This window comes from Lepisosteus oculatus, chromosome 6 (genome assembly GCF_040954835.1).
Source record: "Lepisosteus oculatus isolate fLepOcu1 chromosome 6, fLepOcu1.hap2, whole genome shotgun sequence".
NCBI lineage: Eukaryota > Metazoa > Chordata > Actinopteri > Semionotiformes > Lepisosteidae > Lepisosteus > Lepisosteus oculatus.
In genome coordinates, this window is record NC_090701.1 from 14,183,474 (window position 1) to 14,197,956 (window position 14,483).

A 14,483-nucleotide genomic window follows, 5' to 3' on the forward strand; every position below is an offset into this window, starting at 1 on the left:
CTCTCTAATAAGGTATGAGACAGTTTTGTATTAAAAGTTTGGGTGATGTCAGAGATGAAAAGCAAGTAGATTCCTTGCTGGAGCATATAGAGATACAGTAGCCCTACTGTATGTGTTTTGTTTAGTAACTTTGCATCTCACATCCATGGATAAATGCATCTTCTAAGGAATTGTAAGAGTTGTGAATTATAATAATTCCTTACACTTATATAGCGCTCTTCTGGACACTCCACTCAAAGTGCTTAACAGGTAATGGGGACTGCCCTCCACCAACACCAATGTACAGAATCCATCTGGATGGTCTGGATGGTGCAGCGGCAGCCATAGTGCACCAGAACGGTTACTACACGGCCAATGGGGAATCTGGCCAGGACGCCGGGGTAACTGGGTAACCACAGAGAGTCTCATCCAAAGGATGGCGCCTTTTTACAGTATAGTGTCCCCATCACTATACTGGGACATTAGGACTGCAGGGTGAGCACCCCCTACCGGCATCACTAATACCTCTTCCAGCAGCAACCTCAGCTTTCCTAGGAGGTCTCCCATCCAGGTACATATCGCTACCAATATGTGTTACATAATAAGCATGACCTTATCTACACTTGGCAAGGAGTTGTAAGCACATTTTGCATTGGACTAGTAGGAGAGATCAAAGGTAATGCATGCTTACCATATCAATCCATTGAATCCATTGTGGCCTACGCTTCTATACAGTATGTTTCTATTCTTGTGTGATAATTTGTGAGATAATTCATTTCACAACATTTGTATATACATACAAAACACATCTGAACTTTGACTTTCAGCAGCAATGTTTTATTATATAGCAACATGTATGGAACAGTTTTGAGAGGACTGTTCAGAGAAATTTATGTAGATGCTTTTAAAAAAGACCAATCCAATTGCAACAAAGTGCCCAATCAACATGTCCTGAACAGGTTCACATCTTGGACATGGGATTTAATTGGAAAATGTTTAATATCTGAAGTTGATTTAGTTCCAAAACTAATCACCTGATTATAGATAATCACCTATTGCTACTTTAAAGTCTCATGACTGCAAGCTTTTAAGGCATCAACATCTGAAAACTGTCCGAGGGTATAAATATTTTTGCAATGCACTGTCCATATAATCAAATAAAATTAACTATTTAATGTGATTATTCAAGTAAGACTGGTGAACACATTTAGCCATCCCCCTCGGACCACACCTACACCATCACCATCTACCTCATTGTAATTTATTTATTGTACGTCTCCAGTACGTCTGTATTGTTTACATTCAAACTGTCTGCATGTTTACTTGCACATTGTCTATTGTTTGTTTGTAGATTGTCTTGATGCACTGTTTGCACTTTGTTTTGTTTTTTACACTTGTTTTACAATCGAGAGACTTTCTGTAAGTAAGAATTCCATTGTACCAGTACCAGTTACATATGGCAATAAAGTTCAAGTTCAAGTTCAAGTATATTCAAACTTCCAACATTTTTATCTCCAGAAAGATTTGAATGAAACAAAAATATGTTTAGTCTTCACAATATGTGTTGGGAGACAAGAAAAAGAAATAAAAAGCTTTGACAATCAGTTTGTATATGTTTTTGTGCCTGACCTATCACTGCTCCTGCCAGGGTTATTCTTTTAAATGATTTACATCTGCTAGAGATATTTTTTAGAAAGGAAGTAAGTGATGGAGTAATGTTCTGTCCAAGTACACGTCAGTGTGATGAGTTCAGGGAAGTCTCTTTTGGCATGGCTATATCTCAGTCACACTCTACTTACTTTTAATTACATGCAAAGGCTAACAGAAAATTACGCTTATGCCCACACCCACATAGCAGGTACAGAACAAATTGAAACTTTATTCACGTATCTACTTGTTTCCCGCATGTTCTGTTCAAGTTTGCACAATTCGGTCAAATAAATTATAATCTTAGAAAATGTACTTTAAGTACAAATTCCTAAGATGAGATATAAAGTTACAAAGCAATAAAAATAATGCTCCAGAACTATGTCTGACCATAATTGGAATACTTCCAACCAGTCTCCAAGCTGTCTTATATGTAAGTGTACTTCTAGTTAAGTGAATGCTTTTTAAACTGAAAGGCCATTACCTCTTTATTTACTATCTATAAGAAATATAGCATTTCTCACATTGGAACACAGACCAGAAGGAGCTACACCCTTAAAGCAGTAGTATTTGAGACTCCTGGTGTAGTATCAGTCTGAGGTTATATAATACATATATTAGGCTACACTTAAAATATTGCATATGATTCTGATTGCCACATTACAAAGAGGGCATTAGTGACTGTAACGTCTTAAAAAAAGAGTAACCAGAATAATTCCAGGTCTAGAAGGATTGTCAAATACAGACAAATTAGTTGAACACCTCCAAAATACTAAAGAGGCAAAAAATGTCCCCTGCTTGCCAGAATGTTCTCTCTAATTTTATGTATAAAATACATTCTTTTTTACTCCTGCTTACCTTTTCTCAATTTTAACAACAGAAGGTGATCTTTGTCGTCATTACTGTTTGTCACATTGATAGATGGACATTTGTTAAAAGAGGTGATTACCATTGAATACATATCAGTATATTGGTGTTCTAGCTTTTTCTGCCTTAAATGCATCAAAACCAATTTATAGTTAAATACTTTGCATTTTTTTAATTTACTTTACAATGACATGTCTAACTGTAAAATATAATTGGTGTTCATTTTTCCTTCACATGATCCGAATATATCAAAACTTATGTATTGCCTCCTGAATATACATAGGATAAATTACCATGTTTAACTAGAACTATTTACAATACCATGGTTGCAATTATTATGCAATTTCCCTCACGGGATCAATAGAGTATCAATCTATTACTGTATATACTGGATATATTGTACATAATAATACATACATATGCACATACCATATTGTACAGTACATCAGTAAATTGAAGAACTGAAAACAGAGTTAAACGGGCTTTATGATTAGTGATCAGCAGCATCTCCGTGAAGAACTAATAAGGACAAAACAATCACAAGCTCTTTGACTGGTTGCAATGTTCAGTGAAAACCAGCTTACTTTCTTTCATAAGATAGGATCACTTTATTGGCCATATACAGTTTCTTGTATTACAAATTTGTCTTTTCACATACCACAACCACAACACACAGACAGGGAGAGAAGCTTGGGGTCAGAGCACAGGGTCAGCTATTTATACAGCACCCCTGGAGCAGTTGGGGTTAAGGGCCTTGCTCAGGGCCCAACAGAGTAAGATTCCTCTGCCAGCCACGGGGTACGAACCGGCAACCTTCCAGTCACAGATGCAGATCCTTAGCAACAGAGCCACTAAATTAGCAAATTTAGTGTTTTTAATATGGAAAACAACATCAATAAGTGTCAAGATTAAAGAGACATTAGAGTGTATTATGAAATGTAAACACTGAAAATGTTTTTGAAAATACTATCACCTACCTGTGTATTAGTACGCATATATTAAATATTTATTATTGAAAGAAACAAGCAAAAGTTACTGGTAAAAATATCTGGTGGAATTTACAAGACATGTAGTAGGCATTTATATATCTGATTAAACATATGTACTGTACCAAGAAACCTTGATTCATTTTCTATCCATTTGGTGCCAGCATGCCAGCCATAGAACATATATGTGAATGTAATAGGTTTCTGCTTCATTAAATGTTTTCCAAAAACGAATCTGACAAGTGGTTTATATATTTAAATGATTCGATCACCTTTATGATAAAAAACTGTTTTTCTGTACGCCGTGACTACTACTGTGAGACCCACTCCCTACCTCACTATGAGCAATCAATGTACTGTAATGTCTTTATTCTAAAAATCACTGATGGAATTTTGATGGGTTAAGGATAAATAATTTCCCTTCATATTGTGGTGTTTTAGAATCTAACATTTTTGACATTGTAAGAATAGGTGTTATACTGGAATTAACATAAAATTATAATTTCATTTAATTTATTTGTGGAAATATACATTAATGCATTTAATGTGGAAACTCCATAAGAATGGCATCACCATCAGAGAGAAAATATAATTATTGGTCATTTTAAAGGCAATAGACTTTTGATTACATCTTACATATACAGTAGACATGCAGCAAACATAAATCAAGCCTAAGGCTGGAAAAGGTGTGGGTGATGTAATACACTCTTTTTCTTGCTTTTACTGTACATAATCTCATTTTCTAAAGTACAGGAATTCACAGGATTTACTTTCACTTTTCTTCTAAGACACCTGCTCAACCTGCTCCACTTCCTTGTTCCCAACACTTGACATAGGTTTCATTACTCTTTGTGACAAGACAGTACAGCAGGTCAGACTAATTTAATAGAAATGTAATAGAGCTGTTTTAAGTAAAAGCTAAAATATCATTCTGATTTTCAAAATTGCATTTGCATATTAGGACCCAATATGGTGAGACACATAAAACGCAACTAGTTGTACTCCAACCTAGATCTTTCTGACATTACTTATAAAATTGAGCTTGTCTCCTTTCATGTATTGTCAGAACGTTTTGCCTTTGGAACAAATATTCTGCACATTTTGTAAAAGTTATTGCAAGTGATTGAAAGTGATTATACCAGTACATGTTCACCGAGAGATAACACTAATATATGAAAAATATGAATATTTGCTCCATGAAAAAAAAACTTTAACTTTGCTGGATTAAAAAGGGTTTAAAAATGACAAAAAGGAACATTTAAAGGGAGAAAACAGGAAAAACAACGCTAAAAAATGAACCATAGCCTATGTACATGTCCATTTACTTTTGAGTCACTGAGAAGTTGCATGCAATGTTCCAGAAATAATTAATTGTGTCAAAATATACTTTTGAATTATTGAAGTTTTTTTAGAGTTAACTTTTTCATAAGCTTTTCTACAGGTAATCTAGAAGAAGAAGCTTTTCTTCTGCTTGTTTTATTACTAATATTATAATAATTGTTAATTATTGTACAACTACAGCATGCAAATGATTATGTTAATATTTTCTTAATTAATTATGAATATTAGTGGCAGTTGTAGAAATTGTGATTGTAAATGTATTGGCAATATTAGTGTAAAAATAGCTGAGGATTTTTTTTTCTTTTTGACAACTTACCTTTATTGCTTCAACTTCTGTAGATCTGAAAATGTATTTAAGTTACATTTGCACACAGGTGACTTGCCAACCAAAGTCTTTACCTGACTTGACCTAGTACTAATATTGTAATAGAGTCTTATGCTATAAAAATGTGGAAAACAAAATGTGAAAGCCTCCCACCTACACAGAGTTTTCCACTGTGTGGGCATTTTACCTGGAAATAACTGTTCCTGCCTAGTGCAAAGTGACACAAATATGTTTCATTTTGTGTAAACCTAACAGGTGCGGTGTCCCCTTAGGGTTGACAACATGGTATATAAGAACTACAACAGTGCACAGAATGGCAACAAAGATCAAGGAAAGACATCCAAAACCAAAGATCTTCACCTGTAAGGTAACCTTACTCTCTAACCTATGATGCGTTTCTTCTTACAGTTCTTACAGTATTCTTGCATATTTTAAAGGAGGATGACTGAATTCTCTATAGGGGTCTGTGTTATTTTAATTTAGGACAATTTTACTTTTATCAATCATAAACTGACTTTCCTGTTGTTGAATATTCCAACTTATTTCCACATAATCAATATATAATTTGCATATTAATGATCTCTGATTGTTTTACAAAGCTAGAAAAATTCAACATCAAAGCAAACAGCCATGGACAGCTGTTTCATCTTTATTAAGGATCATGATAGAGCTATGGTATACTTTGACAAGAAAAAAAAGAGGCTTTTGAAAAATGTTATTGTAAATAAAAGAAATTTACACCCAAGAACATTCTAAATATGACTGAGTGATGAGTTAAGTAAGGGTATAGTTTCAAGCTTAGGTAATAATCCAGGCAATAGAGCTGAAAGTTCTGAGGACCTCTCGTTATTCAAATATAGGCTTTGTGAGTGTTTTACTAGATGTCAAACGTTTTACTAAAAGTAGTGTCTATTACAAGTTTAATATGTATTAAAGATTATTTCTGCCATCTCCCATTACAATATAGTTATGTTATAAAGATTGTTTTGTTTATGTAGATTTAGGTTTTATTGATAGATTTCTGTGTTGTTGTTTGATTTTCAGGAAATATGTGTTGGATCAGAATTGCGTTTCTTGCTGCCCTCATCTGCTTTCTCCTCCCGATTCTTCAAGCACACAAGCATTGTTTTGAACATATTAAATGGAGGGATCTATTGTGGGATCTGGACAATCTGGTAAATAGTTATTTTTCATTCATATAACCGATGTCATGCTGATAGAATAAACAATTATAAATCAACTTGTTCTAGTTACAAATTATTTTTTAAAATAAATTTAATTAGCTTTTATATATTTAAGCAGCACACCAATAAATATTATATGCATTTCATATGAAATAAAAAATATATATTGTTCTTCTTGGGTTTTTCTTACTAGAATACAAACATCTCCCCAGAATGTGAACATTACTTTGATGATGCAAATCTCTGTGATGTCACTGCAGTGATAAATGTGGTAAGTTAAAAACAGTTAAACAGAATTTAAATTGTTTAGTTGCAATATTGTTAACTTTACTCTGTTTCAATGTAAAATGTATCAATTGATTATTGATACAAATTAACAAAAAATATTCATATAGCATTTTTCTTTTCAGGTGAAACATAACAAAATGCTGCTCACCAACATCATTGATAAGACTGCAGTGATTTACCGGAAAGAAAATCCCTTCAAGAACTCAAAGAAATTTGTTGATGGGGTGGTTCATACTCACTCTGTGCTTAGTCCATGTGTGAGTACTTACTTTACATTCCTGTAATATGCATCTATACATACTGTATATATATATACTGTACTATATGTAAGATACAGTACCTTAGCTCTGCTGTTTGTACACTGGGCTTCCAGTGCACAAAATGGATATGGCTTTAATGGGTAACATCTTATTAAAATAATGGCATTATTTTAATTCTCAGATGCACTCTCCTCACTCAACACACCATGAAGCAGTAACCACATGCTTTGACAAACTTGAGACCTTTCTAACCAACAAGGTAGGTCTGATGTTTTGTTAGTTAATCCTATATTCTCACTTATATTGAATCACTCATATTAGTACTTCTTGCTTCTCCCAAGCTTTTATTTAATTTGTTTATTATACATTTTAATTACTGTGTGTGATTCTCTGTCATATTAAAAAGGCACAGGTGTTATAGTGTCTAAACCATATATAATTGAAATATTAGGCAAATTAACAGTTACAAAGCATTATTTTCAATAGCATTAGTTTAAAATTATGACAGTATTATTTATTTAGGGTGTTCTACAGTGTTAAATCACAATTATATACCTCTCATTATAATAAGTAGTCTTCATATACTGTAAATATATTTTATTTAGCTTTAGTATTTTAGCTTAAGTATTTAAAATATCATAGTTTTGATTATTATATGCTACGTAAATATATCTGTTCCCTTGAAAATTATATTCTTAAGTCATATTGATCAACAACTGCCAAAAATGAATGGACAACTCTTTGTAGCCAATTACCTTTTGCTTTCACTCAATGATTTGACCATGCTCCTTATTTTTAACATCATGTCAGAAAACTAATATTGATAAGACTAACACAGAGCATTTTTGATGAGTGAAAAGCAATTTGCCCTTTCTCATTAATAGCAGTGTTTTGGTGTTTTTAACTGGGAAACAAATGGCCAGATTAAAGGGAAATGTTGAGACAAAATGTAAACCCCAAAAATACAGAACACTATTTATTTGCTAAGCATCAGCTATATAAAAACAGCATTCAATTCACTTCTACAACTATTGCTACATATTTCTCCACTTCTTTTTCTTCTGTAACATGACTACAAGGACCTTATCACTATTTTCAAAATATTCTTTTGAGATTTAAAAAAAATTGTATAGATTCTCTGACATCAAAGGGGGTTCAGTTATTGAGCTTTTCTCCAAAATTAGGAGGTGGATTTGAGTGAAGTGAGTGCCCCTGTCAAACCTTTTAAATCGATATGATACAGTATGATGATAACATCAAGCAGGGGCACTCTGACTGGATAAAGGTAGAGAACCAAATGGTTTACAGTATGTGGGATTCCTAACCAATGGCTCTGATCTCACAACTGTCACTCAGGCTGGACAAATGATCTTGGCAGGCCATACACAACACATAGGCCTTATGCTTGACACCTCTGAATTAGAATCTATATTAATGTATTTCTTTATTTCCCTTTCATGGTTTGAATAACCATGGCAGTTTGTATTTAGTGCAAACATGTGCACTTCCTGAAAGCAAGCAATGAAAGATACTTTTCAAGAGCTAGAGGTAATATCCCTAAGGATAAATCAACAGAAAATCAGGTGAAATAAGAGAATCAGGTGAAATAAAAATCCTGCTAAAAGTTACACTAAAGTTGAAATTAATTATTTTAATACATTTTAGGAGAACACTATCAGGACTTTTAACACATTTTTACTTTAGATGGGGAATCAGCTTTAGTTCAATATCTTTGAATACCACTGAATAAAATAAGAGAACTTGTTTTTCTAAATAAAAATGTAGAATTTTACTTGCTTTAATTTTTCTGAAGAAATAACTAGTTTTTGTTTTTGTTTTTTACTTTTTTAGGCCAACAGCAAGTGTGCTTGGGAAATTGTGCATGTCAAAACAAGAGAGATGCTTCAGAGGCTTGCACATTTCACTTCAAGACGAAGACGGTGAAACTTGATTACAACCACTGGCTCCATTTATTTTATTGTCAAATTCTGTCCTGTTGTGCACCTATCTAAAAACAGTTGTTGATCTAACAGATCAGTTGTTGAAAGCAATAGAAAATGAAACAATAACACTACTGTACTTTATATATATATTTATATTATCAAAACGTATATTTTAAATGTTTTTTTTCTATTTACTATTTTTATATATTATCTGAAATAAATATTAGAAAAATATTTATGACTTGTCTAATCATTTTTTAATCTAATTCAGTTTTCATACATGGCTTTCAAGACTGTTTTCTTAATACATTTCTTAAACCAATGCATGATCTGTTAGCTTGAGCACAATACAAGTGGTGCACATATACAGGGTCCTGCTATGTCATACAGAGTACAGCATCATTGAAGACCACATTTAACACTCATTTAAGAATGATCAGCTCTCAAAATCGAAAACCCATTGTATACAACCTATGTTATGATATTGCATGGATGTTATAGACAATGCAAAGCAGCTTCTTTGCAACACCTTTTTTTTTATTGGTGTATTGTACACATTGCACTTGTCTCAGCTATGCTTCCCAAATCATGTCACCAAGGCCAAGCACAGTGAGCAGTCTCACCAAAGGTTGCACACTTCAAAATTTTTAATAAAACCTGCTTTATATATCAAATGTCTTCCACATTGATCCTGAATAACAATCATTCTGAGCTGTAACACATCCCAGTGCATTACTATATCATTTTAAATAACTGGTTGGCTGTAAAAAATACTCTCTAGCTTTCTATATTAGGTTACATTTCAGCCTTGATGATAGGACCTCTGTCAAGGTTGAACAAAAAGGAGGTTTTGTAATTACTTGAAATCCAGCAGTGGCATCTCGGACAACTGTCTACAGTATGTTCTTCCTTCTGTCCATGGAGGGTTTTTCTGGATTTTCTGGTTCCCTCTCACTTCCCATGCAAGTTTTGATTAGTTATGTATCCAGGGATTATATGTCATAGTATGTTGAGTACTATGCTTTCCATGACCTTTACCAGAATAAGTACCTTTCTGATAATGAATGCTTGGAGAGTCTAATTAAATATTGGCTTTAAGAAAATTCCTTTAAAAATTTCCTCAAAAAAAGTTAACTATAAGATTAACTCATCATTATGATTATAGCCCCCGCAGTTATCAATAAGCACTTTGGATTCCGATTCTGTACCTCAATTGCTGCAATGATGCATATATTTTCCACAACCTAGAAACAGTATGTGATTTGAAAAACAGGTATCACTTTAACCACACTGCTTTGAAAACAATGATGGATTGTTATTGAAACACATTTTGTAATCATTAAACCATTGTGGATCTGCTTACCTGTTCATCATTAAGTGTTGCTATTTTGAATGAAAAAATCTGAAAATATTATATTATGAACTTTTAATCCATGAAATGTTAAATGAAGGAGTAAACAGATCTCATCCAGCTTTTGACTTTGCATTGTATTGCAAAGAAAATAACCAGGACATATTTCCATTGCATTCCTGCCTTAAATAATTTATCAGTTGGCAATGGGGTTAAAATTGATGTTACAAGCCTTATTAGTTTTGAATGTCTATATTTTAGCGCACAAAATAAGGTATTACATAGAAAATATGTTTGATATAGATAAATCATTAGCATTATTGCATCTTTGATTACACAACATTTTTGTTTCGTGTATTCCACTTTTTTGTGAAAATTTATTTATTTTTGAGTTGTTAAAGATTATATATATTTCATAATAGGTTAAATTGCTTAAAGATTTCAGAGCCTAAAAAGTAGCACAATCACAACTCATTAAGATTGCTGCAAACTTCGTTAAACAAATAAATCATTTAAAGTTATACACATCTGTAGTAGTTATATTTCTTACTGATGTCACGAGCACGGACTGAAATCTGTGTCAGATCTTGTAGAAGACCCTATGCGATGCGGTAAGAGCTGGAGAAAACAGGAGGTGTGGTTAAAGGGAACACACAAGGGTTTAATAGTGCACAAAATAATGGTGACAGTCCGTGAGACAGTGTATGGGGAAGACAAAACTGCATCCAAATCCAAACGGGTCCAAGGGCAGGTCAAAACCAAGTCCAAGAGTCCATCAACAAGGAATCCATTCTGGGAAGCGACAAAATTAAAATCCCCAGGAGGGGGGAACACACGGACAAACAAAACATGGAGGTCCAAGGGTGACGGGGCAAGATCCTCCAGACCCCGGGCTCAGGAAGCGGGAGGTGTCGGGGATGAGGCCTATGCCCTCAGGAGACGGACGTAGGGTTTCCTGGTGCTAGGCGGGCCTCAAGACATCTTACCCTAATGATGAGCCCCGAGGACTGGAGGAGCTGGTCTTTAAATAATAACACTAAAAGGGTACACCTGGAGAGCTTAATCTCACGAACAATAATCGGAGCAGTGGAGCGCCTTCTAGGGAGGGATGTCAGGCGTGACAACTGACTCACACAACAGGCTAATTTTCTTCAATAATGATGGTGATTATCTACAGTTCCTCATTATAAAGAGCATACCTTTCAAATACTCTGTCCAGCCAAAATATTTGAATGTTACTGTTAATATACCAACCTTTTGATGAAAGATCAAAAACATCAAAAGGAGATTGCAGAACTGAATGAAGCACTCACAAGCTTTCAAGACCAAAAAAACAAACATTCGTTTTTAGGAAGATGGCTATTCCAGACACGGTAATTTCTTGTTGCTGGAACTCCCTTGAGACATACTGGCAGTGACTAGAGTAATTTAGATTTTCCAGCCCCTCAGTTACTAAGTTTCTGTAGTAGAAGCGGGAACAGTCTTTGGTTTCACATGGAATTGGAGAAGGAATCTAATATGTCGGTTCAGTCTAAAAAAAGGGAAAATGCCCCTAACAATTTGTGACTGTAGCACTGCACATCCCATTGAAAAGCCTAGACAAATGACAGTATGAAACAACTACGTAGCAATTCAAAAAAACAGGAAACAGTCTCTTGCAATGACAACGAAATATAACACACTGCACATCTACCCAAGATTCACATTCTTGATTCTTGATCCTAACAGACAGACCTTAATTCATAAGAAGTGGAAGAACATTTTTTCTAGTAAGAACAAACAGTCTTGGAAAGACCAAAGTTATATCTTGAAAATGGTATGTCTTTCATGTCATACACATTATGTGAAATGAATAGTGCCACTAGGTTTTGGAACAAGACCACAAATACTAGCATACTGTATGTAGTGACATTAAGGAAAACAATGTTCTGCTAACACTGGTGGATTTTAATAGTAAAGGCACAAACATCTGCTCCCATAAGAACCTACCAAGCTGCAAAGGCGGGGGTGTAAAATGTAATCACTTGAATAGTGATACAAGTACGACACTGATAAGATGGCATTCACAGAGTACTAACCTCAGTTCTACATAATGATGCAAACTGCAGAGAACAATTCATCTGGCTGCAATAGATAGTGCATACGTATTAATGAGCAAATGAACAAGTAAAGATTTATTCCATGCAGAAAAGAAAACAGATAACACTTCTTCCGAAGAAGGCTCCACAGCCGAAATGTTGTACTCTTAACAGTGCTACATGAAAACTAAAGCTGGTTTCCATTGTTCACATGGTAATTCATAGCATTTTTGTTTTGTATATCCCACATTCTTACCATGTATATCATATCTGTGATGTGAAATATTATTCATTTTTTAGTTGTAAAAGATTATATATATTTTACAATGTAACGCAAATGTGATTTTCCACAGAAGTGTACAGTATATGGTTAAATATTTATAAAATCCAAAACTAACACAACTACATTAAACATTTATAACAGAAAGAAATTAAAAATGTCATATTTGTTTATCATAGGTATTACTGATTAAACAGAAATGTATGTTTGTCTGTCCTGTAATAAAGTTAAACAAAGATTTAAAATAAAGACAATGAAAAGAAAATGTGTATTTGTTCATCTGCAACCCTTATCTTTTGTTTTCTCAAAAGAAATGACTTATTCCTGCTTAGTTAACCATGATGCATTGTTCACAGCCATTTCACTTCCCTAGTTTCCCCATGATATGTAGAATTTGTACCAGATCGTGATTTTTAATGATTTTTTAAAGTTGCTTCTTGTATTTGCTGCAATACTTTCTATAGTTTCAATACCTTTTAATAGGGAGGGCCATTTAGTGCAAGAAATGTAATTGGGGCAAGGCAAACACCAGAAAACTCCAGGGTTTTGACTACAAATGCCCAAATATATTAAACCAACTTAATGACCTAATGTCTGACACAACACAAACAAATCTGACATGAACAGGACAAATTCGCCAAGTGTGACTGACATGGGTGAAGTGAAGGATGCAGTCACACTGGTGCACTGAATTTTGCTTTGAAAACAGAGACCCGTATTTGCAAAGTAGCATCAGTAAGAAGGTATTCCAGCCAAACTGGCTTTTCCTTTTAGTACCAAATACCACCAATTCGTTTCTAAATTCTTGACCAAATACAGGGTTGCAGGGGAGTCACAGCTTCGACAGTAACGTATACAAGACAGTGTACACCCAAGAGACACACCAGTCCATTTCAGGGCACACACAAACACATCAGGGCCAGTTTTTTAGAGCCAGTTTACCTACCCGTATAAAGTCTGCACCAGCAGCCATATCACCCTGCAGCTCACAACTGGCAGCCCACTGCAGCTAAGCAGTTGTGAGCCTGGTCAGTACCTGGATGGGGGCCAGCAGGGGGTGCTTACCCTGTGGTCTGTGTGGGTCATAAAGCCCCAGTATAGTAATGGGACACTATACTGCAATGCTCTGTGGAAAGCAAAGTGCATGACAAGGCACAGAAAGGCATCATGCCCCAGTGCAACTGCTTTCCTACTTCCAAATGCTCTCCTGCACAGGTTTCTTCGTGCAACTCATCTTCTAAAGAGATGTGCTGCACAAAGTACAACTGTTATTCACATTGTCTGAAGGAAGACACCTGGAGCAAGCCCACACAAACACAGGGAGAACATATAAATTCCCCGTACCCAATACAAATTAAAATAATTCACGTCTAAATAAAATTGTAAATTCTCATTTTCAGTAATGACCAGGAACCAGGACCAGGTTCACTTTTTTCCAGTAAAGCACATACTGTATAAAGCAATCTGTGTGAAGTAACTTCCTCCAAAGTACAAAAGTAGCATCACACACAAGATATGACCAATTAAAAAAACTGCCTGACATAAAAATTTGGATGACTCAAAACTTCCTTCATCTTAACTGTGACAAGACTGAAGTCATGCTTATTGGTACCCCCCATCAACTTTGTAAAGCCAGTCCTGTAACCCTATCTGTAGATGGCTCTGTACTTGAGCTTCATTCAAAATTGAAAAACCTTGGGGTTATATTCGATTCTGGCTTAACATTCGACCCACATGTACAGCATACTGTCAAAACATATTTTTTTCACCTTAGAAATATCGCAAGACTACGCCCTATGCTATCATTAACTGTGGCTGAAAAGCTGATCAACATATTTGTATTCTCTCGAATTGACTACTGCAATGCTCTACTCGCTGGGGTATCTAAATCTACTCTGAACAAACTGCAGTATGTCCAAAATTCAGCAGCCAGAATCCTGACCAGGTCTAGTGC

General features: G+C 34.7%; 1 protein-coding gene across 1 annotated transcript; it reads left to right on the forward strand.

The window, feature by feature from the left end:
- The first annotated feature begins 278 nt into the window (after nucleotides 1-278).
- LOC138239375 (uncharacterized) lies at nucleotides 279-8,821 on the forward strand. The gene is made up of 4 exons (XM_069190824.1): nucleotides 279-380; nucleotides 6,740-6,874; nucleotides 7,059-7,136; nucleotides 8,729-8,821. The coding sequence occupies exons 1-4, from the start codon at nucleotides 279-281 to the stop codon at nucleotides 8,819-8,821; spliced, it is 408 nt and encodes a 135-aa protein (XP_069046925.1).
- Nucleotides 8,822-14,483: the final 5,662 nt, after the last annotated feature.

Bases quoted from the DNA above. Each gene is read 5' to 3' on its own strand.
- LOC138239375 (XM_069190824.1), top strand. From the start codon at position 279: ATGTACAGAATCCATCTGGATGGTCTGGATGGTGCAGCGGCAGCCATA. The intron at 6,875-7,058 runs GTGAGTACTTAC...TTTAATTCTCAG, and splicing joins ACTCTGTGCTTAGTCCATGT to ATGCACTCTCCTCACTCAAC. The intron at 7,137-8,728 runs GTAGGTCTGATG...TTACTTTTTTAG, and splicing joins AGACCTTTCTAACCAACAAG to GCCAACAGCAAGTGTGCTTG.